This window comes from Aythya marila, assembly GCF_965140915.1.
Source record: "Aythya marila genome assembly, chromosome: Z".
NCBI lineage: Eukaryota > Metazoa > Chordata > Aves > Anseriformes > Anatidae > Aythya > Aythya marila.
The window spans coordinates 9,245,088-9,268,997 of record NC_139080.1 but is presented as its reverse complement, the minus strand read 5'-3'; the positions used below and the strand labels follow the sequence as shown (position 1 = coordinate 9,268,997).

At 55.8% G+C, this 23,910-nt stretch overlaps 1 protein-coding gene across 3 annotated transcripts; it reads right to left on the bottom strand.

Annotated features, from left to right (window-relative positions):
• Window positions 1-15,869: 15,869 nt before the first annotated feature.
• Window positions 15,870-23,853, bottom strand: GALT (galactose-1-phosphate uridylyltransferase). 3 transcript variants are annotated; one of them, XM_082783738.1, is made up of 11 exons: window positions 23,193-23,743; window positions 23,030-23,105; window positions 22,899-22,947; window positions 22,587-22,716; window positions 22,282-22,338; window positions 21,852-21,974; window positions 21,634-21,766; window positions 21,286-21,369; window positions 21,038-21,192; window positions 20,845-20,953; window positions 15,870-17,109 (listed from the first exon to the last, which is right to left on the bottom strand). In XM_082783738.1, exons 1-10 carry the CDS (start codon window positions 23,472-23,474, stop codon window positions 20,876-20,878), a joined length of 1,167 nt encoding a protein of 388 aa, XP_082639864.1. In that variant the 5' UTR covers window positions 23,475-23,743; the 3' UTR covers window positions 15,870-17,109; window positions 20,845-20,875. The 3 variants fall into 3 exon arrangements, with proteins under 3 accessions (XP_082639864.1, XP_082639865.1, XP_082639863.1); XM_082783739.1 differs by lacking the exon at window positions 15,870-17,109 and adding an exon at window positions 23,770-23,853 and having other exon boundaries at window positions 19,342-20,953; window positions 23,193-23,362; XM_082783737.1 differs by lacking the exon at window positions 15,870-17,109 and having other exon boundaries at window positions 19,342-20,953; window positions 23,193-23,742.
• Between the last annotated feature and the right edge of the window lie 57 nt (window positions 23,854-23,910).

Sequence of the window (23,910 nt, the reverse complement as noted above, 5' to 3'; positions counted from 1 at the left end):
CCATCATCAGGTGCTGGTCCTTGTGAACAGGGAAGGGGAACTCAGTGGCCAGCGTGGACTGCAGGGATCATTAAATATCCCTCTCTGCCAGAATCAGGACCAGCTAACCCTCCTTGGCAGCTGAAGCACAGCCCTGGGCATCCCATGTCAAGGCATGGAAAATGCTGCTCACCCCCACAAAGCAGCAGTGCTTAGGGTGATTCCAGGAGATGAGCTGGAGGGCAAATCTGGGCAAACCCCTACAGCCCTTGTAGGGCATCCTTGACCTTCATCAGAAAAGGGTCATAAAGCAAAACTGCTATAGCAGCACCCAGACCTCTCAGAGAGGAAGAAAAGGGCCGTGTGCTCACTGGGATTGGGGTCGGGCACCTGTTTCTCTAAACTATGCTGAAAGCATCACGTCATTTTAGAGTAGTAGATGGGCACCAGTGGCTGCACACTGTGATCTGCACCAGCTCCTTCTCCTGGTGCTGCCCACATCAGATCCTGCCCTGCAGCTGCCCTGGGCACAGCCTGGGGCTGGTCACAGCCAGCACAGGGAACAGAGAGCCGTGCCTCAGCTCTCTGCAGACCCCAGCCAGCAGCCCCAAGGCCTCTGCTTCCAGCCTCTGCTTCGAGCTCTGTCAGGAAACCCACACACAGGAGATGGAGGGGGAATTCAGCCCTTGGAGACCTCAGATGAGTGAGCCAAGCTCTTCATGCTGGGCAAGTGCAACCCATGGGCTCAGCACTCCAGGTTCTCTAACACTTGTGCTGGTGATGGAGGATGCACCAGGGCAGGCAGTGCACCGTGACCCTCGCCCAGTGTATGCTGCTGTGCTGCTGCAGCTTCATGAAGCAACACAGACCTGCTTTTCCTGAAGAGCCAATCAAATTGTTTACCAGGGTAGACAATTTCAGAAGAAAAAGCTTGAACCCCACCCAGAACATGTGCCCTTGAGCTGGGCTCTGCCAGCCAGGCTCACTGCCACTCTTTGGCTGCTCGCTTGCCTTCCTCCGGGCAGAACATCCCTCATTCTGCAAGCATCTCCCCCTCTGCAATGTCACAGCCGATTGTTGCAGCAGTCTCCCCCCAGACAGATTACACCACCAGCAGGCTGCTTTCTGATCGGCCCTCCAGCTGCCTGCTGCAGTCCCCAGGACAGTCCTCTTGCAGTTTTGGGTGGTTAACAGCTCTCCAGCCTGACCTCCATCACTATGTAGGTCTGCTTTGCAACCCTCCCTACCCACCCTGGGGGGACAGAGGGAGCCAAAACATGGGTAAAGTCATCTGGACCACAGCTTTACTCAAATTTCCAGGGGAGATTTGCCTTTTCCCATCCGGCTCATCCTAATATTGATTTTTGACTCCTGGGAGTGCCGGGATAGTCAAAGGAGTGGGCTCTCCACCTCCCAGCCCCCTCAGCATCCCCCACCACCAGGAGAGCTGCACGTGGCTCCCCGCCAAGTCCCCGTCCAGACAGTGCCACCTCCACGGTATAATTTTGGGTAGGCTCTTCTGACACCGTGTAATCAAACAGCGACATGTAAGAGGGAGCTCTCCTTCCTAGCTCCTCTGTCATGACAGGTGGGGAATTAGGGAAAATTATAACCCAGCAGAGATTCAAATGAGAAAATTGCCCCCTGCCTCCCCTCCAGCCTGAGTGTGTCACAGCAGGAGGGAGGTGGGTCTGTGGTGCACTGGTCCTGCATGGCCCCAAGGCACATAGAGCTCCTGCAGCACCCTCCACCATGCCTAAACTTCGAGGAAGGGTTTCCCCATGTCCCCATGTGCATTGCTCTGTGCACCCTTCTCGCCGTGCAACCCCAGAGTCCCAGCAGCGAAGGAAGGAACAAATCTAGAGATATTAGCGTCTCTTGCGCAAATGCAGAACAGATGTTCCAGCAAGGACCCGAAAAAATACATACTTCAGGAACAGATAGAGGAATTCTGTTCCTTTTTACTTTGTTTTCTTCCCTGGAAAGTTCTGTCATGAGCCTGAGGGCCGCGCCAATGGCTCCCTGCAATGTCTCAGCATGGGACGGGTGAAGGCTCCAGGATGCACCGACCCCCTTTGGGGATGAGTTATCCCAAAGACAGGCTCTTTTATTTGACATCTGCTGCAGGGGAAGCCAACCCAAGGAAAAGAGGATCTCTGCTGTTTCACCATCTTGCAATAATTCAGGATAATCGTGGGGAGAAAAAAAAAAAATAAGAAAAGAAAAAGAAACACAAAACAACCCCAAAACCCGAAGGAGCAGGGGAAGAGAGAACAACTCACAGAAGAAAAAGAATCAGCCATTCCTAAACACGGCACAGTGGCGCAGCCAAACCAAACAGTAATGATTCATTGACCTGTCTTCACCCTTCGTTTTTCCTATAATGAGCAAAGAAACCACAGAAATGCAGAGCCGAGGTCTCTCTCTGCTCCCAAGGAACAGGGAGGAGGATGTGCAAGCTGCCACTGCCCTTCGGCAGATTTTGCTGTGACCCAGCTCCTGTGTGCTCCATCCAGCCCCACCACCAGCCTCCCTGCCCATGGCATCTCAGCTCAGCTCACGCATCCTCCTTGCTGGCCCAAGTTTTCTTGCTTTCCCCCAGGGATTGCAACAGGGAGGTGGAAACAGGTTACAGCAGCCAGGTCGCTGCTCCTCCCTTTGGTGGGGCTGGCTGGACAGCAAGGACTTGTGTTCCTGAGCCAGCCCTGCTCACAGCTCAGCCTGCTGTCACCAAAGCCAGCAGCAGGGCCATCTCCATGCCAGGCTTGAGCCGTGCTGGCTTGGAGCAGATGCACACCCTGTTTGGATATCCCTGTGCATGGACCACAGGGCAGCACCAGCAGAAAGATAAAGAGACATGGATGGGGCCCCTGGAGAGGGAGGGGACTGCAGACCGTGGCTCAGCCAGTTTGTTGAACATGACAGAGAGCCCGAAAGTCATGGATGGGATTGTGCTCTGCAAACAGCTGCAAAAGCTCAAAAGGCTTCCGCCCCATCCCCAAGGTTTGGGAGCCTTTGTGCTTCCTGCCTGCCTGCAGCCAGGGAAGGGCCTGAGCTCAGGAGGAATAACAGCAGCAGGGCAGCAGGGAGCTCCTCCCTGAAAGAGACCTGGGGCACAGAGACACTGCAGGAGTATTATTTGAGCTTGGTATCGAGGCAGGTTTAATCTAAGCCTCTGTCCTTCTTCCAAATACCTGCACCACCTCCCACCTGGCAGCGCAGAGCTGGCCGTGCTACCCGCTCACTCAGCAGCCCCGGCCAGGCATCGCACGGATCTCGTGAGGACAAGGTCTGCCAACTGGCTAACGATGTCCTCCCTCGTTCAAAGCAGCACTCGTCACTGTGACCCTTCAGGGATATGGAAAAAAAAAAAAAATCAGTCAGCTCTAGCAGCTCAATAACACTTTGCCATGGACTTCTGCAGACGAGCAGCGGGGACCACAGGGAGCTGTAAGAGATGCAGGAGAACTGAAATGGGTATCCCTCCTGGTTATATTTCATTTTCATGCTGTCTCTGCAGCTTCTCCTTCAAGCCAGGAAGAAAAGAAGCAAATTGCCGAAGACAAGCTGCTTTGTGAGAGTTTCCATTCTGTGGCCCCTGGGAGTTCTTCCCGCGCTGCCCCCGGGGCTCCCAGCGAACAGCTCCACGTCTGTGGAGGTCACTCACCTCCTCCGAGTGCAAATACAACTGTTTGCTCAGCTTCCCGGGGGGCTGGTTATCTTGTTAGATTTGTAGGAGCATTTAACAGGTTGCTTAACCACGTGCCCTTGAAATATCTCAGGCAGCATCTTCCCAAAGCACTGGCAGCGTCACGCTGGGCTCAGGCTAATTACCTCCAGCTCGCAGCGGGGCGAGCGGATGGTCCTGCACAGCACTTGCCCAGCCACACAGCTGCCTTCGTGGGCACATCCACCTCTGCCTGCCTCAAATCTGGTCAGACACCACCCAAAAAATGTTCATTTCCCTTCTCTCTTTGCCGTGCCTGATGTGGAGGCCTGCCAAGCTAGGCACAAACATCCAGAGGACACCAAGGTCCAGGGGGCATCTCCAACCAGGCCAAATCTGGGGACAAAGCCAGCAGAGAGCCCCGGAAAAGCCGTCACAGCTGCTGGAGAAAGGGATCAGCAGGAGCCGGGATAACCACGTGGGACGGGGACTGTCACCCCTGCAGAGCAATAAATGTCACCAGCCCTAGCCACGCACCATTGCACCCCTGCTAGCACGTTCCAGCTCGCTGTGCCTCCTGCGTAATTCACAGCAGCTTAACAAGGCCACCGATGGCAAATTAGCCAAACATCAGTAAGCAGGGAATGTGGTCGTTACATTCATCCTGTTAACTGGTGGCTAATTATCTCATTGTGCCTCCCATGTACTAATTGCAAAATAACTGTTTCCCATAGCCTACCAGTTGCATTTTAACTTTCAGGAAGGATCCAGGCAGCAGATGCGTTTTGCCAGCCTTTTCCATGCACATACCCTCCAAGTGGGGACTGGCCCTCCTCGTTTTGGTGAGTGGCACTCCTGGTTCAGAAAGGAGCTCTCTGCATCCACACCACGTCCCTTTGCCCTCCCAGCTCCATCGGAGGGCTTGAAGATGTCACGGCTCAGGGAAGGACAAGGCGGCTGGACGTCCTGCCCCATGGAGAGCTGCTCACCCAAGGCTTGGGTTCAGCCTAGGAGCACAGGGCCAGAATTGTAGATGCTTTCTGAGCTGCTGTCAGGGGACTCCCCAGAGATATTTCATCACTGCATTTGGCTAGAGATGTGCAGCTTCCCTCTGGGACAGCCCAAAGGCAGCTCTGGGCAATGCAGCAGGGCCACAGGAGGATGGCAGTGCTCCTCAGCGTGCTTTGCCCAGCACTTTGTGGTGCCTGCAGCACGTCTCATGGGCAAAGGGTGCTCACTTCCCCACCAGCACCAAGAGAAGAAGATCTCTGCTGGGAATGCAGACAGTGACATGCTGGCAGGAAGAAGCCACGAGAGGAGATGCAGGACAGGGAGGACTCCTGAAAGCATCCTCGAGCACCAGGGATAATTAAGCGGGCTGCCTGCCAAATTCTCCAGATGTTTAATTAACACTGCAAGCCCCCCGCTCAGCTGGCTGATCCCAGTGCAAAAGGCTCCCCGGCTCAGCCTCCGCAGAGCCCTGAGGTGGGACAGAGGCAGCTATCGAGCTGCAGGGCTTGGAGCTCTGCCCACTGCCCTTCCTCACCCAGCACTGATGTGCTGTGCCTCCAGCTGGCACTGGGACAGGAATCTGGGCACAAGGAGACTCGGGAAGCCTCAGCAGGGCAGGGGGCAGCACCTGGGGTCTCCCATCCCATCCCATTCCCTAGACGTCCCCACAAGTGGTACGTTTCCAATGGAGTTGTGAGCATCAGCGACAGAGGAAACACCCCTGAGGAACAAACCAGTAAATCCCAGTGGTCATGATGAAGCTTGGCATGAAAACCTCCTCCTTTTGAGCTGTGGGTATGCTGCAAGCATGAAATAACACATCGGTGTTAGGGCACAGCTCCTGGCTGTTACACTCAAGCATGGGCAGCTGACATTGTGAGCTGCAAGGTTTTTAATTTTTATTTTATTTTAATGAAGAGGACAACTGGCTGTTGCACAAGTGGAGGTTGATACCACGAAAATTTTAAAAAGGCCTGGCATGTGCTTCCTCCACTGCTCACTAGTCATTTTTACAGAGTGGACAGATATTTTTCCCAAAATGACCATAGGAACATCTGGGTCCAGCCGGACACATCAGCTTTCTTCTGACCGAGCAGGGCTGTCTGCTGACTCCGCTATGGTGTAGGATCAGCCAGCCTCCGAGCTGTGGGTTCAGAGACAACTCTTGTAGAGGAGCAGCAGGGATGAGAAGTGGTGAGGCAACACTGCTGCCCATTTCCAGCTTGAAGGACACCTCCAGGGTCCCTCCCAGCTATGGCTTTGGTGACTCTTTGAAACCAAATTAGTATAGAGCTTTTCTCCGTGTGATGCTGAGATGAGGCTTTTGGCACCAGAGAGGTCTTTGTGCAGAGCAGCTGGTCTCTGAGCCCACAAAGGATCCATAACACCCTCCTGGGTCCTCCAAGGCAGCGGTACCCAAAGCCTGGCTGTGATGTGGCCATCAGATACGTGCAGGGACAGCGAAAATCCACCCTGCCAGTGTTTACTTGGAAAAAGGGAATGACATTGCAATGAGGGCGCTCATTAAAAAGGATCTAAAGAAGATAAAGAGCCAAAGGATGAAACGTGTGCGGGCAGCACGGGGCAGGTTTAAAGATGCCCTTTTGGAGGCCAAGCAGAGACACATTCCTCCTTGCAGAAAAAGGCATTTGAAAGGGCATCCTGGTTAAATAGCAGGGCAAAGGAGGCCGTGAAGGAAAGGGGATGGTCTTTGCATGCTGAAGGCTTGTCCAAGTGAGGAATTAAAAAAGAGAACAGGCAGATTAAACGTAAACACACAATAAAGCAGCCAGAAAAGAGTTTGAAGATGAATTTGCTGAAGACTTACAAAGGAAGGGTTCCTCTGTCGGCCACAGGAGCAGCAGGATCTGCAGCACCATGAGCTGGTCAGGTGAGGACAAAACAGGGCACCGCATCTATTCAAGCACACTGCCAGCAGCTTAGGGAAGGTTCCCACCCTGGAGGTGTTCCTTATGGCCCATCTCAAAACAAACCCAAGGGCAAGCAGCAAAATGTCATTAAAGGAGGGCAGCAGAAGAGCAGGGAGGTTTTCTCCCTGGTTAGAGATGGGCCAAGAGCCCAAGGCTAGTTTCTCAGGAAAACAAGCCCAACGTTTGCAACAGGCCAGGCTATTATTTGGGGAAGGAGCAGGCTTTGCTGGGCATGTGCTAGGCATGGGGTAGGCATGGGCCACTGGAGGAGCCCAGGGCGTGGGTTTGTCTCCTCTCCCAGCTGGATCTCTGTCCCAGTTTGGCTCCGATGAGCCCAGAGCACCCAAAAGCAGTGCACCTTTTTGCTTTATAAGAATAACTGCATCCTGAAGTCTGAGGGGCTGCAGGGAGCGGCTGGAGCAGGACCGCTGTCTCCAGCAGTCACCTCCCTGTCTGCAAAGGAAAGCAGATGCCCAATTTCACCAGGACTCAAGGTCCTGCTCTCCCCAGAGCAAGCAGGGTGAGAACTTCCTGGAAACCCAGAATCCATCCCTTCTCTGCAAGGGTTTGACCCCACACATCCCACAGGCATCCAGCAGCTTCCACAAATACCTGCTGAGTCCTTCCCAGCAGGGCAGGTGCCTCCATCACCCAAAGCACCACAGCTGAGACCCACAGCAGATGTCAGGCAAGTGCCATGATTTCTTTGCCCCCTGTCCATGAGGCAGGCAAACCTTTGGGTTTTGGAGGTAACGAGCTCATGGTGACCAGATGAAGTAGGAGAGCTGGCTGGCGTGGCTAGCCCAAGAGCTCAATTAAAATGAATTATAATGCAGCTCCTCTCAGCCCTGATGCTGGGCAGCTCACAGCAGCACGGCTGGTGATGTCTGCAATGAAATTTGTGCCAATTTTGCCTGGACAATAATGCCTGGATCAAAGGAGCTTGTGAAAGAAATTAAATGGAGTATGGATAGGTTCCCTGTGCCTGCCTGTTATAAATACACACCACAAATGTTAGCTTTTAGGCTTAAATTCCACCTCCTGAATGAGCTATTATTTCAGCACAGCCAAGCAGCCAGATGAGATTCTTGCTTTTGTATTTTGATGAGTAAAGAGGATCTGACATCTTGGATGCCTCTGATCCAGCCCAGAGCTTTCTTCTGTGCCTAATCAGCTACGGTCCCTGAACCTCAGCCCTAATACGGAGCAGCGGGAGGCTTCAGGTATTGATCAGGGAGTGCAAAACCTTCACTGAAAAGTGCCCAGCGTCCTCACAGAGCTGTTCTGGCTTTGTTAGGATGTCTGCAGTGCCAGAGGGGTGGAGAGGGTCATTTACAGAGGGACCAGGTGCAATACCCACCCCTTTCCTGGGCAGCACGTCCTTCCCAGACCAGGAGATAAACCTGGTGGTAGAAACCCAGAAATCCCCATTGAAATGCTGCAGAAACCTCCTTGTTCCCAGATGCTGCTGATGAGCAGAATCTCGGGAGCAGGATGTGACATTTCTGGGGTGCACCTTTACCTCCTGGGGTCAGGGTGTCCCTAGGGAGGAAGCAGTGAGAAGCTCCTGGCCTTGCTGAGCCCCATGGACAGCAGGCAGATGGCTCAGCCTTGCGTGGGAGCAGATGCCAGGAGCTGGTGTGATCTGCAGAGCCATCATCTCTTCTGGGCAGGGCAGGAACCAGCTGCAGCTCTAAGGAACCAGACTGCTGCACTGCTTGAGCTCCAGCTTTCTCAGCTCGTTTACCAGGAGCCAAACCCAGCTCTGACACAGACCAGAGACCGTAGATGGCAGAAACAAACCCTGGCAGCAGGACGTGTCCATGCAGGGCGTTTCAGCTCTTGGCCCCATACTTCAAGGAGACTGTCAGGGGACATAGCTTCTCTCCTGCTCCTTTGCAGCTGAAATGCAAACAGGAGCCATGTCCCGTGACAGCAACCTCTGCCTGCTGCTGACAAGAGCAGTCTCCTTGAGGGGCAGCCACAGGGGATGCTAGAAAAGCACCATTTAACCAGAAGCTGACCCAAGGACACATAGGGGCTGCAGCACAATGAGAGCAGCCTCTCCATCCAGTTATCAAGGCAGCAAGCCCTGCTTCAAGGTAGACGAGACATCAGGGAGGAGAAACGTTCCCAGAGCAGCGTCACAGCAGGCAGGCAGCAGCTGCAGTTGTTCCTATACTCATGAACAGCAAGGTGTCACAGAAAGAGGGGAAAACCCCTTCCCCAAAATTTGGGGGGCTGGACTCTGCCCGTGGAGTCACTGAGAGAACAGGCCTGGGTTCTGGGTTCGCTGTGGATTTGTTCCGGATTCACAGCACTGGAAGCAAGAGCAGGATGCAGCCACGCAGCCCTTTAAATATCAAAAAGAAACATCTGTTTCTTTGATTTTTTTTTCCTTTTTTCCTTTTTTCTTTTTTTTTTTTTTTCGTTTTTTTTGAAACAAACCTCAGACATCAGCCTGAGTGACTTCTTGAAGATTTGGATTCCTTTTCCTTTCCTTTTTTATTTATTTATATAATTTTTTCAAATGGTAATTTCAGGGTGATGAAGGGGGGGGTGGCAGCCTGACACGCTGACTACACAGGCTGCCACCGCAGAGGGAAGGGACTGGTGCCCAGCAGCCCCCAGCCCTCCCCACCACCGATGCCATCACCCCGTGCCTCAGTTTCCCCCCTCGTGCCAGAGGATGCTGTTTCCTGCAGAGGCACAGGCAGGCGGGGAGGTCACTGGCAGCCACCGCTGTGCCCCCGCGGCTCCCCGGGGATGTTTTACGAGGCAAGGCTTCCTCCTCGGCACCGCAGGACAAACCTCCGGCCTCACCCCTTGGCAAGGACATTTCCCTCTTATCCTGCCCATCGAGGCAGGAGGCCAATTTTAGCAGAGACCCTGCCTGTTGGGAGCCAGCAGAAGCCCACCGGTTCCATCTGGCCACCCCATTGTGCATGGGCCAGCAACAGCCCTTCGTGTCACCAGCTGCCACCCCTTTGTCCGCATCCTGCACCTGGGTGTCACCCGTCCTCTGCCACCAAAACCGAGGATCAGCCACACCAAGGCTTGTTTTCGCCTCCTCCTCGGTTCGGTTTGTTTTTCCATGGGCTATTTTTATTCGTGCCCTGATCCCAGTTGTACTGGGGATTTAATGTTTCAGCCAAAGCAATAAGAAATGAAGAGCAAAGAAAGTGAATCGGGATCCAGAGAATTTCAATAAATTAAAAGAAAAAAAAAAATAAAGGAGAAAAAAAAAAAAGGCAGAGCCCAGCTCAGAGGAAACAAAGCAACCAGAGCAAAAAGCTGTCGGCTTTGCCAGTTCCCGTTTGTTTGCAGATCAAGTTCTCTGCCTCCCTCATCCAAAAGTAACAGCTCCGAAGGCTCCTCGTGCTCCCGGTGGAGGTGTTTTCCAGACTGGAAACAAATCTGCTCTCACACTCCCAATGCTGTTTTACCCAAATTGCCCTCTGTCAGACCTCCTCCCTCGTTCCCACGTGCTCCACACCCTGTCCCCAGGAAAAACCCTGGGCCAAGGTGACCTCGAGCTGCCACCGGGTCCCTCTCCCACCCATCCTCTTGGGGTTTGGAGAGAACTACCCCAAGCCCTGCTAACAAAAGGATGGAGAAAAGACCTACTGCTAACTCCCCATGGCACCTTCACAGTTAAATACCTGACTAATTGCAATGGGAGCCCTCCAGGAGGGAATTTCGGGTGTTCCTCTGTATCTTTGTGCCTGAAGGTGTGGATCTATCTCCCAGGAGGCACATCCCAAAGTGTCTCTGCTGCAGAAGTGGCCTCGCTGTGCAGAGATGACATTTGGAGGAGGTCAGCAGGAACTGCTCCTGCAGCAGTGGTGATCTCAGGATGCTTGGGGGATGTTTTGCACGTGGCTGAGGTGTGCCAGTGGCATTGAATTATGCGTGTGCTGGGGCTCAGGTAGGGTGGTGGCCAGCTGGTTTGTACGAAAAGAGACATCATTTTGCAGTATTTCTCCTGGTTCAGACACCACAGTAAGAACCCCTGTGATGGAGACTCCCATCACCACCAGTGACTAACAGTCCTATCCAGTGGATTAATTTCCCCGTGCGAGTTTTATCCTATGCCAAGGTCCAAGTGAATGAATTTTGTGGGTTCCTTTAATGCTCTGAGTGTCTGTGCAATGCTGGAGGGATGGAGCATCAATGGGGCCTTTCTCCTGCACACACCTCTGGTCCCAAGCAGCCCCTCTGGATAGTTGCCTTTTGCAGATGCTGAACTCATAACCGAGGGCCTTTCTTCTAATCCTACTGCCCTGTTACAACCCCAGCCCTGCTAAGCTGTTGCCTAGCCTGGTCCTTGCTCCAAAAACCTCCAAAGTGTTGGGATCTTGATCCAGCCTCTGCACCTGATCTGCTTTCACCTGTGCCATCCTGTCTGCCAGAGGACTGTGCTCTCCTGATGGCTTGCTAATGGCCGAGGGATGAGGGGCGAGCAGAGAAGTCAGTTTAATATCATTTTCCTTGTTATTATCTCTCAGCTTCTCCCAGCAATTTGCTCGGATTTCTGTAAAACTCCTTGCCAAACAAGCCCCTGCCCAAATCAGCCTCCGTGACCACAGGACTCTATTTATAACTGAGATCCCATTTAGCAGATAAGTGAAGGGAATTTGAACAGGTTTTAAGCTAAGCAGTTATCTGTGACCGGCGGACGCATGAGCATCACGTTAGATTTATGGGGGGGGGGGAGGAAGGCAGGGGGAGAGGAGAGCAAACAGCAGCCAGAGCAGCCAGCCAGAAACCAGGGGATGCAATTACTGCACAGCTCCGTGAGGCTTTGGAAGCAGCCGAAAAGGGAGAAAGCCCTTACCTGGGATGTGGGGAGCATCCTACACATGCCAGGTACCATGCAAGTATCAGCATCACCTCTCCCTGCTCCCCCAGCCATGTATCACTTGCAAGGACTTCTCTTGTTCTTCCTGGCTGGATATTACTGCCTAAGACGATGCACTTAACAGGGTTGTGAAATCTGCCATAAAGTTTACTGCAGTACATCAATATAATGCCCTGCAAAGTTAATACGGAGATACCTGTTTTATAACAAGGACAAATAAAAACATCTCCCATTAGCCCCTGGCATTAGGAGCCGTATTTCTGAGGGCCAGGTGCTGCAATGAAATGGGTGGAGAATATTAATACGCATATGTATAAAGCTACACGCATATACATACCCATATATATACACCTATATAAAATGAGACTATTGGATTTGCTCAGCTATTCTGCAGCCTTCAGAGCGCTTTATTTCCGTGCCGCAGGAGAGATTGGCTGCAAATCCAGAGGCACTTCTCTGCTATTACACCATGTCAATTTTTCATCATCTCCGAGGCCCCTGTCATGGAAAATGGATAACTTTAAGCAAGAAATTGATCCAAGGTCAGAGTTAAACACCTGGACATAAATGTGGCGAGGAGTAAAACGCTGAGAGGAAGCATTTGGCTTCCTATGCAAAGCAACCGTGTCAGGGCCAGCCATTCCCGATGCTGAATTTGGGAATTCCTCCAGTCTCTGTAGGGAAGCAGGTGGCTGCTGGCCCCATCCCTGCAGCTCCCCAAGCCCACAAGCCCTCATCTGCCTCATCTCTGGCCATCCTGGGTGCTTGAAGCCAAAAATTTCAGCAGCCCTGCTCCTGACCTCTCCTCTTCCAGCTCCAGCATGGTTCTCTTGTTTCTTTGGCATTCAGCAAGGCAGCAGCTCCAGCAAGGAAAAATAGTGAATTTTCCCCAGGTCTGTCCCAGTCTCTCCCCCAGACGCCAACAGCTGGCCCCAAATCCACCCAGAAAGTGCTGGGTCAGGGCTCAGGGGCTGTTTGTCAACCCCAGAGGTGGGAGAGGGCATCCAAGCTTCGCAGCCCACCCATGCTCCTCTCTGCCCCCGTACCCCAAACAGTATCACCCCCACACTTCACAGCATCTCTCAGCACCCCAAACATCTCAGATGAAGCTCAAGTCCCCATATCCTGGGGGGGACACCATGAGGGGTGTTGAGCCCCCAGCAGCAAGCCCCCCACTGCCCCAGTGTCCCCCACGTCCCACGTCTAGCCTTCACCTGCCCTTTTCCTCCAGACACTGCCACCTCCACGCGTCTCTTCGGAGCAGGCGTTATGACAGATATTATGGCTTTCGGTCCTATTGTGAAGTGTTGAAAGATGTGAAATGAGAGGTATTAAATACAATCAGAGAGCGGAAAGACTGTGTCAACCGGACTCATGGGCGTGATAAGAGGTTTCGCCTGTTTTCCCTCCAGATGATTGCTGCTGTCTGGCACTGACATGGCCCAGAGAGCAGCAGAAGGGAAGCCAGTGCCTACACCCAGCTCAGGAAACGTTAAAGGGAATATCTTACAATGCAGCAGGTGCCCACAAGCGATGGGCAATGTCTCCCTGCCATCAAACACACCATTAAAGCCCTCCGATAAGAAAAGGCTGGGAGGAATTCGCTACACATGACCACCACCTGCTGGGTACCGCAGGAAGGGTCCCCAGCCACCACGGCCCCATGAGGAAGGGGACACACCAAAAAACACCCCCGGAGTTGTGTCACGCTGTGGGCAGCTTAAAAGCGTGTGTGCAGCCAGCCCAGCATCAATCCCAGGTAAAATCACAGGCAGCTGGTGAGGATGGGATTAATAGTTATAACAAAAGGTAAAATAATTAGTGCCCTGCTCACGGGGGCATAGGGAGAATAGGGCTTCTTAGATCCGCCTGCTCTAGTTTTTTTGTGGAGATTATGAATTCGGTGGCAAGGGATAATGGTGTTGCTGTGATGCACTTAGGCTCTTGTAAGCCATTTGGTCTGCCCCTGCCTGACACCCCAGTTAATAAACCCGAACCAACAGCGCGGTGACGTGGCACATGCAGCACATGGGGAAGCAGAAAATGAGGACGCCCAAATGCAATTAAAGAAGGGGGAGCTGCCCTTCAGGGAGCATTTCTTTCTCCATCTTTCTTTTCTCTTCCCTTTGTGGACTGGAGAGCAGCAGTGAGGTCTCCTGCAGCCTTCTCTCCTCCAGGCCGAACGCCCCCAGCTCCCTCAGCCTGTCCCCACAGCAGAGCTGCTCCAGCCCTCTGAGCATCCTCAGGGCCTCTGGATCTGCTCCTACAGCTCCATGTCCTCCTTGTGCTGAGGCTGGGTGCAGGGCTCCAGGTGGGGTCCCACGAGAGCAGAGCAGAGGGGGACAATCCCCTCCCTGCCCTGCTGCCCATGCTGGGTGGGTGCAGCCCAGGACATAGCTGGCTTGCTGGGCTGCAGGCACACATCACCACATCACATTCATTTTTTTGTCCCCCTGTACCCCAAGTCCTCCACAGGGCTTCTCTCCATCCATCCGTCACCCAGTCTGTGCTGCCACTTGGGATTGCCCCGACTGAGGTGCAGGACCTTGCCCTTGGCCTTGTTGAACCCCATGAGGTTCTCTCAGGCCCACCTCTCCAGCTTCTCAAGGTCCCTTGGGATGCCATCCCTTCCCTTCAAAGTATCACCTGCACCACTCAGCTTGGAGCCATCTGCAAACTGGCTGAGGGAACACCCACTCCCAGTGCCCATGTCACTGATGAAGACACTAAATAGTGTTGCCCCCAGCCTCCACTTGAGGGACACCATTTGTTACTGGTTCCCACCTGGACATTGAGCCGTAACTGTAACTTTGGCCATCCAGCCAATTCTTTGTCCACCTAAGAGTCCATCCATCAAACCCACACCTCCCCAATTTGGTGGAAAGAATCTCATGGGGGACCATACCACAGGCCTTGCACAAGTCCAGGTGGGTGACACCAGTAGCTCTTCCCTTGTCCACCGATGCGGCCACTCCATCATAGAAGGCCACTGGATTATTCAGGCATGACTTGCCTTTGGTGAAAGCAACCTACCTCCTTCCACGTGTTTCAACACAGCCTCCAGGGGGATCACCCTCTCCAAATGGCTGGAGAAATCCCAAAATCTGGCTCCTCCCTCCACCAGCCACTCTCCCCACAGCCCCAGGCCCCTCCGCTCCTGCCCTTTGCCTCAGAAACAACCAGGCACTTTGGACAGAAATGCTTTTTCATCCGAAAAGTGCCAGTTCATCAAAACACTTCCCAAGAAAAGGTCACTTTGGAGGAATTTCTCTTTCCAAAAACCTTGAGGGGGAAGAAAAAAAAAAAAAGAAAAGAAAAGACATGTGATGGTTTAACTATCCTGTTTCAACAGCTTTAAATGAAAAAATAAATCTTTTTTTTTCCCCCCATGGGTGCCAAATGACTTTTCATTTGGAAATGGAAGATCATTATCATCTTCAAACAAAATCAAACAGAAAAGGGTGAAATCAAAAGAAAACCTCTGGAAAACGTTAAAGTGAAACACTCGGCCGGGCCCGGAGCAGCAGGCTGTGCCCTGTGGGGTCCTGGGGTGCTCGGCATCCCCGCTCGGGGTGGGATGGGATTCCCAAATCCCAGCGAGCATCTCGGGACAGCAGAGCCGTGTCAGCTTTGGGCAGCTCATTTCTTCATGCTTTGGCCCACCCCCGGGTCGCCCCCATCTGGGGCACGTGCTGGCAGCCCCCGGCTGTCACCCCCAGCCCCCAGCTGTTACAGTTTAGGCTGCGTGGGGAGCGGGAATGCCAGCAATCCGGCATCCAGAAGGGGATCCAGGCCCCGCTCAATATTGAAAGAAGAAGGGCTTTGAAAGGCGTACGCTCATTTTCCCGTTTCGTCCTTTGCCAAGAAAACCGGGGGGATGGAGGAAGGGGCGAACGGCTCGGGGAGGGGGGGGAGCAGTGGAAAAAATGTCTTGGCTGGGCCCTCTGTGCCTTTTATCTCGTGGGCAGCCTGCCGAGACGGGGTCTTCCCCCCGCTGAGCCCGCTGGCAGATCAAACAGGAGCAGAGAAGAGTTATAGCCCCCCCGCAGCCCCCTCCCCGCCCGGAGGCGAGAAAAGGAGAGGAAGAAAGAGTGAGCGGCCCCGCGATGCCCGCCGTCCTGCCCCAGCCTGGGGGGCACCCGCTCAGCCCCAGGCATCCCCAGAGACCCAGGGGTGGCCAGAGGGGTGGTCCGTGCCCCCATGGAGGGGGCAGCGCTGTGGCATGACCTGCAGCAAAGGGGAAGGTCAGCGGTGGCCCCCCGAGCATTGCCCCCGTCCCGCCATGCCTGCTCCCCCGTCGTGCCAGACCCTTCAGAGCCGGCGTTGAGCAAACAGCCTAATTAAATGCCTTTATTCCAAGGACTCCCTCTGTGTGTTTGTGTACTTGTGGATTAGCAGTTAATACAGTAAGAGGCTTTATTGCAGCTAAATTGATTTCTTCTTTTTTCTTTCCCCTTCCTTCCTTCCCCTGTGTTTTCCTCTCCCCGCTCACCAGCCCGTCCTCCCACGGGGACCCATCGCCTGCACCCCCCATCGGGGCAGAAAAAGTTGTGATGGGGAGCAATCACAGCAAACCCTGGGGCAGGGAGAGCTGTGGGACTGATGCTGAGGGCTGATTTGAGGCTGATGAATGCCGTCTCTGCCAGGCTGAGACCCAAGCATTGCTCCAGGCTTCCCAGGATGGGCACAAAATGGTACTGCTCCTGCTTTCCTTCTCTCTTCTCTTCTCTTCTCTTCTCTTCTCTTCTCTTCTCTTCTCTTCTCTTCTCTTCTCTTCTCTTCTCTTCTCTTCTCTTCTCTTCTCTTCTCTTCTCTTCTCTTCTCTTCTCTTCTCTTCTCTTCTCTTCTCTTCTCTTCTCTTCTCTTCTCTTCTCTTCTCTTCTCTTCTCTTCTCTTCTCTTCTCTTCTCTTCTCTTCTCTTCTCTTCTCTTTTCTCTTCTCTTCTCTTCTCTTCTCTTCTCTTCTCTTCTCTTCTCTTCTCTTCTCCTCACTTCTCTCTTTCTCTTCCTTCCTTCTTTTCTTCCTTCCTTCCTCACCTCCATCCCTCCATCCCTCTCCCCTCTTTCCTTCCCAGCTTTTTCCCTCTCCTTCCCCAGGCAGTGAGAGCCGAGGCCATAATTAAACTTGGCTGGGAGGCACATGAAGCAAAAGGCTGTTAAAAAAAAGAGAAGAAACGAGGGTACCTGTGGGATTACACGAGCCAGAAAAATGCAAAGCCGGCTTCCAGCCGCCCGTAAAATAGATGCCGTCTCCTTTCCCATTGGCAGGATTTGGCTGCGCACAAAAAGGCTGGGAAGAGGATTTTATGGGAGTTATTTATAGCCTGGATGAGCAGCGGTGTGTCCGTCCTGGATTTCTGCCTCTCGCTGTGTGCATTGCCACACGGGGCTTGGGACAGCCCCGGGGACAAGCGAGGGGCTGGCCACCAAGCCAGGGCCACTTGTGGGACAGCCCTCGTCCCCTTCCCCAGCACTGCAGGGCCTTCGCTCCTGGCCCTCCTCTTCCTCTCTCACCAGGTCTCACGGATGTCCCCGTGGAAGTCTCCATGCACACCAGGGGCCAGCAAAGAGCTTCCTCTGCACCAACAAAATAAGTTTAAAAGCGTCACCAAACTCTGAGTCAGGCTCCACAGTTGGCACTTCGAGGAGCACGTTCATTAACTAAAGGGTGGGGGGAGAGGAAAGGGAGAGAGGAGGGAAAAAAAAAAAAAAAAAAAAAAAAAGATTACCTTGCTGAATTAATCAGGCTTCACTGTAATGTTCAGCCTCGGATTTTATTTCCTGTAATAAGCCCATTAATACGGGTGTCTATAGCGGGGGGCTTTTAGCAGCAGGCACCATTAGTGTAACGAGGAAGGGCTAATAGAGTTTTATTGGAATTTTTACTCCGACATCACAGCCTTTTAAAACAGCTGTCTCAATAGGCATTATTATTCTGATTAACATTTAGACAGCACAAATCATAGCGATGCCCTTGGTGTCCCACAGGTTTTATCACAATCACGGCGAGGCCCCGATGCGCCTGCTCGTCCCTGCCGGGGGGGACAGGGGACGGGTTACGGGCTGGGGGTCACCTCTTTCCTCCTGTGCCAGTATTTCGGGAACTTCTAAGGGTCTGGGATGAAGCAGGGTCCTGCTGTTACCGAAATGCTACGGGAGCAGCCAGAATCGGGCACTTGCTTTTTCAGCATCCCTGATCCCCGGGGGGATTTGCAGATGGGGTGGAAAGGGTCACAAAGCAAGCAGGGGGGGGATTTATGAGGGTGCCATCCCTGAGGGCTCCTGCCCATCCTCATCCTTGGGCACAGAGGAAATTTGGGGTGATCCACTGCTTACTGACCGTGCGGATGCTGCAGTGTGGTGCTGTTTGATCACCTGCATGTCTCAGGTGGTGACAAACGAGATCCCACGGGGCTGGGCTGCTGGAGCACACATGAAGCCTGGACACCCAGCTGCGGTCCCACGGTCCCCAAGTCTCTGGAAATCCCTTATGGGGAGGTCTCAGGGACCAGCAGCCCAGGAATAGACACCAGCTGGCGGAGACACGGGCAAGTCACCTCCGAAATTGCTCCAAAATGGTCTCAGCCCCTTGGCAAACCCCTGCCAAGGCAGCTGCCGAGCCTGGGGGTGATGCTCCATGCTGCCCAGCACAAGCTGGGTGCTGTACCAACAGCTGAAACAGAGTTGGTTTTTTTTTTTTTTTGCTTTTTTTTTTTTTTGCTTTTTTGCTTTTCATTCCCCTGGCATCCCAGGTCTCTCCCTAGCACAGAGCCGCCTGCTGCAGGGCAGGAGGATGTTTAGCATCTGCTTAAATCTTTTTAAATTGTTTTCCATGTTAAGCACCTGATGGTGCCTTTCAGATAGGAACACGGGGATTTGGGCTGCTCCCTTCCCCCCGGAGAAACAGGGCCTTCCTCCCTCCCTTCCTCCTCCTCTTCCTTCCTCTCCCCCTCCCCTCCTTCCTCCCCCAACCCCTGTCTCCATCAATCCAATCACAGGCAACAGGAGGCAAGGAGAAACTCGACAATAAGGGCAAAAACAACACTAAAACCGGAATGAAATGACTGCCATAAAGCCGGTACCAGGAGGGACAGTAAAAGTGCACTTGGCAGGAGCCAGCAGGCCTGCACTAATACATTTTTTTTTCTTTGATTAAAACGCTCCGGTCACAGATTAACTTCCCTTATTTATTGTCTCACCTGTGCCATGAGGAGATGGGGGGGGCAGCAGGATTTGGGGCTCGGGAGGTGGCACCAAAGGGATGAGCTGAGCCCTGGGGACACGGGGCTGTGGGATTTGGAGGGAGGTAGTGATGCTGGGGGTCTCCCCCGTCCCCAAGTCCCTACGAGCAGTCCCCACAGCCCCCAAGGGCAGCCAGCCACCCCTCAGCCCCGCACCCAGCTTCATCTCTTCCCCACAAATCACTTCTTTGCCTTTCTGATTACAACCAGACTGCAACTACCGAAACATAAAAAGGCTCCGGGGCTTTATAGTGCGGCAGTGATGGTTCCTACAAATTGCAGGGCATTTGCATCCCCGGCTGCACCAGCACCCCGCCTCCCTGCACCGCAAGAAAGGCTCCGTCTCTCCCTGCCAGGCTTCTCCACCCCCTCACACAACCTAAAAATACCGGGGTATTTGTACCAGGAGCATCCATGGGTACAAATACCCTGGGATATTTGCACCAGGAGCATCCCTACTTAGAGCTGACTTCCCCACTGAATTTTTCACATTTTGGGGGCGAAAAAAGATTGAAACCAAACCAAGGGAAGCCCATGCAGCGTCTCAGTGCTGTTCCAGCAGCCGCTACCTGCGAGCAGGGCTGTGCTCCTCAGCACGCCCCGGCTCCCATCCTAAATCACAACACAACAAACAGGCTGTTCATTAGGTGCTGTTTAATTAAGCAATACGGATCCTGCCTTGATATTTACAATCCCACTCGCTCTGATTTATTGGAGAAAGCGTCTCGCTTTTAAAGACGGCGACTGTAAAGTTTAATACCGCTTGACTTACTGCGAGTTTCATTTACGGCCCCGGGCTGACGCGCGGCGGCCCGGGCTGGGAGCCGGTGGGCTATTAAATCAGAGCTAACTGCGTGTGCAGGGGGATGACGAGCTTCGTTACAACCAGTTCAGCGGCTAATTACCCCAATCTGGATCGCCACACTTAAACCGATTCGTCGCCGCTTTGCCAGGGAAGAGCCGGGAAGGGGCGAGGTGGCTGCGGATGCACTTGTTGTGAGGAGGAGGAGAGGGGATGAAGGCGGTGGTGGGGTTACCCCAATCGCCTCCTCCCAAAAACCTTGGGGACCCGAGGGTCAGTGTGGGGGATGTGTCATGGGGTGGGGACAGCATCGGCACAGACAGGGCCGTGTCCCTTCCCACCAGCCGCTGCCTTGGAGGAAGCAAATCCATCCTGAGGAGGAGAACATCCCCCTGCTCACGGAAGATTTCTGGCCCCCACGGGACCACTCTCAGCCTTCACAACAATACGGGCCTCGTTAGGGAGTTATGAGAATGGCTCTTTGGTGATGATTTAAAAAAAAAAACATGTGAGGATGCGATGGCAGGTGGTGCTCGGCCCCATGCCATGGGGCAAACCCCAAAACCAGTCATGGGGCATCACAGGACCTGCTCCTGCACAGCCCCGGGGGCTTGCCTAGGGCAAGGGGCTGCAGGGGGGGAGCAAATTGCGTGGAGCTGCCTGAAGCATCCCCCAGCCCACCCCAGGCACCGGGTGCTGCTGCCCCACACTGAGCTGGCCCCCCAGCATCCCTGGTACCCAGGCAGGATGAGGGCTGCAGCCCGAGGTGGTGAGGAAGAGGAGGAAGAGGAGCAGCTCCTGGGCTCGGCAGCTGCAGGGAGGCATCCACGCAGAGAGTTTGCCATCCCTCAGCCCTGCCCTAAGAGGTGGATGCACCCTGGGCAGCACAAAACCTCCTCCTGCTTCCCACTCCTCCCAGCCTGCAGCGCTCAAACAGGCCCAGAGCTCCCCCCAGGGAGGAAGAGGAGGCAATGCAGAGACAGCAGCGAGCAGAACAGGGCTGCAGGCACTTCCCCCTGCAGACCCCAGCATTATCCCCAAAACAGCTGGGGTCCCCACCAGAGAGACCCCAAAAGCACCAGCGACACCCCACACAGCGCCAGGAGCCAGCAGGGCACAGGCAGAGGCACTTTGCTCTTTGGATTTATTGCAGATGCTCCGTGGCATCGTTCCCAGTCCCACCAGTGAGACTGGACTGGGAGGAGGGTGTGAGCCCTTCACTTTGGAAGCAGCAGGAGCTGCAGGATTGGGATTTGGGTAGCCAAACAGGCAAAAGCCACCCAGCAGCGCCAAAACCCAACGGAACCAGGCTCAGTAGGGAAAACAGAGGGCTCACAAGTGACACGAGCTCACCGGTCTCAGCTCCCACCACACCCAGCCGGCCTCAGACCCCGCACCCCTCCCCACCACGTCGTCTCTGCTTGTAGTGCACCTCGGGGAGGCTCCTCAGGCGCTCTGCAGCCTGCAGGGACCAAACGGGGGGGTTGTGCTCAGCGAGTGCCCGGTCCTGGGGACAGTCCCCATGGCAGGTCCCCTCCACCCTCACCTGCTCCGGGGTGAGGTCCCGCTGCGCCTGCGCCAGCATCTCGTAGCCCACCATGAACTTGCGGACGGTGGCGGAGCGGAGCAGCGGGGGGTAGTAGTGGGCATGGAGCTGCCAGTGCCCGCAGTCCTCCTGCAGGTGGGGGCCCGTGGGGGCTCCTGACGAGAAAAGGGGGTCAGCCGTGGTGCCAGGGGATGGGGGCGCAGGGGGATGAAGCCCCCCCGGGGGTGCAGAGGGATGGGGACGCTTACCGTGCCAGCCCATGGAGTAGGGGAAGGAGACTTGGAAGAGGTTGTCGTACTTGATGAGCAGCCTCTGCATGATGGAGGCCAGGCCTGGGGGGGGGTGGGCAGGGTGTCACACCCCCAGCTGGCCAGGACAACCCCCCCCCAGGCTGGGGGGACACCAGTGACAAGCAGGAGGGATGCACCAGCCACATCCCTGCTCCCCATCCATGCAGACAGCACCCCAAGAGCATGGAGCGCCGCGCCCCTCGTCACCCCAAAAAGGAGCACAGGCCCCCTGCCAGCACCCATGGGCCTTCCTCCCCAAAACCACCGAGCCCAGGGGACGTGGGGCAGGACGTCGGGGCCACTCACTGTCCCTCTCGCTGTCACACAGGTCCTGCAGGCGGAGGACGTGCCGGCGGGGCAGCAGCAGGGTCTGGAAGGGCCAGGTGGCCCAGTAGGGCACCACCACCAGCCAGTCCTCGTTCTCCACCACCAGCCGCTCCTGCGGGACACGGAGCTCCAGGGAGCCACCCGGGGACGGGGACATCCCACAGCAGGGGACAACGGGACGAGAGCCACCTCCTCACCTTGCGGCGAGCCTCCTGCTCGGCGTACTCCAGCAGCATGGGCACGCCGTGCCGGTCCCGGTACTGCCGCTGTGTCCGCTCCTCCAGGCGCGCCTCGTTGGGGAGGAAGCTGCTGGCCCACACCTGGCAGGGACATGGGGGATGCTGCGTCACCTGTCCCCAACGAGCCTGCTCCATCACCCCACCCGCAGACCCCAAAATATCCCCCCGGGGAACTCTGGGCTCACGCCTCCCCCCAGAGAAAAACCCAAACCCCGCTCATCCGCAGGTCCGTGCTGCCACCAGGTGGGCAGTGCGACGAGTGGCAGCAAGGGACGGTCCCCAAAGCAGAGGGGACAGGACGGGCACCGGCTGGGGGGCACCCCACTGCAGGGAGGATTCGCGGTCGCATATCCCAGGGGTTTGGTGAACGCCGTGGGGGCAGCCTCACCTGGCAGTGCGGGTGCGGGTTGGAGCAGCCCATCATCTCCCCCTTGTTCTCGAAGATCTGCAGGAGGAGGAGAGCAGGGGACAGATGCCAGCACCCGTGTCCCCGCTGCAAGCCACCTCGGTGTCCCCAGCACACCAGGATGAGCGTGGCAGGGGCATGGAGCCCTCAACCCACATGGAGGGACTCGGGGAGGGGTGGCAAAACAGGGACAAGGGACACACACCCAGCCACGGGGTCCCAACCCTGGGAGCTACCCGGGCACCCACCCACGGGGCAGGGAGAGGGGCACCCCGTCACCCACGGACCTGCACCCAGGGGTAGGAGGCCCCCAGCTCGGCCGCCAGCTCTGCCCAGGCGTCGATCACGGCGCGGATCTCCGCCAGCGACATGAGGGGCAGCGTCAGGTCGGACCAGGGGTGGAAGCACATCACCTTGCTGTGGAAAGGGACGCATGTGGGGCGCCTTGGGGACCCCCAGGGACCCCCGTGGCCCTGCTGGGGAAGCACAGCACCCCAAAAACCCGAGAAGATGTGTGCAGGAAAGCAAAAAGGGAGCGGGCTCCATCCTGCTCGTCCCAGGGATGTCACAGCCGTGTCCCCCCACCCCCGAGTACTCACCACACACCCCGGGCGGCTGCTGCTTGAAACAGGGGGTGGTCGCTGTCACCTGGGGGGGACAGAGAGCTGGGAGGGCCCATCCCCTAAGGACCAGGGGGTCCCCAACACCCCGCCGTCCCCCCAGGACTTACCGGGTGCGGGGGAATCAGGCTGCAGCGCAGGGAAGTCATTGGGGAAGACAAAAGTGCCCTCGTAGTGGGGGTTCACCTGCAGGAGGGGGAAGAAATTAGGGTCACGGGGGGGGGGGACACAAGGCAGAGGACGGGGTGCGGGTGTCGGGGTGCCCGGCAGTACCTCGCCGTTGGCCCGGGTGGCCCCGGGGCAGAGGGGGTTGGCGGGGTCCCATCGGGGCACGTCCTCGGTGGGGGGCTGCTCCAGCTGCCCCCGCCAGGGCCGCCTGACGCGGTGTGCGGACACCAGCACCCACTCGTCCCGCAGCGGGTTGTGGCGGCAGTGCTGGTGCTCTGCGGGGTGAGCGGGGGGCCGTGGGGTCACCCACGGTGACAGGGACACGAGTGGGGTGCCGGGGATGCACTTTGGGGCGTGGAGGATCACAAGCGGGGTGTAGGGGGGCATAAAGGGGGGATGCGAGGGGGCACGAGAGGGGTGCGGGGGGCACACGTGGGGATGCAGGGGAGCACGAGTGGGGCGCGGAGGGGCATGCACGGGGGGCAGGAGTGGGGCACAGAGGGACAAGAGTGGGACATGGGGGTGGAGGGGACACGCGTGGGGGTGGAGGGGACACGCGTGGGGCGCAGAAGGGCACAAGTGGGCGACGGGGGGACAGACGATTAGGGAGCGGGGGGACACGAGCAGGGTGCGGGGGGCCACGCGTGGAGCTCGCACGCCCCCTCCTTTCCCCCCGCCGTACCGCTGGCACTGAACCCCCGTCCCCCTCCGGCTTCCTCCATGCCTCCACCACCCCGGAAGCCTCCGTGGGCCCTTCCCCAGCCCTTCCTTCCCTTCCCTTCCCTTCCCCGTCCCCTCCCCGGTCCCTCCCCTCCGCGCCGGC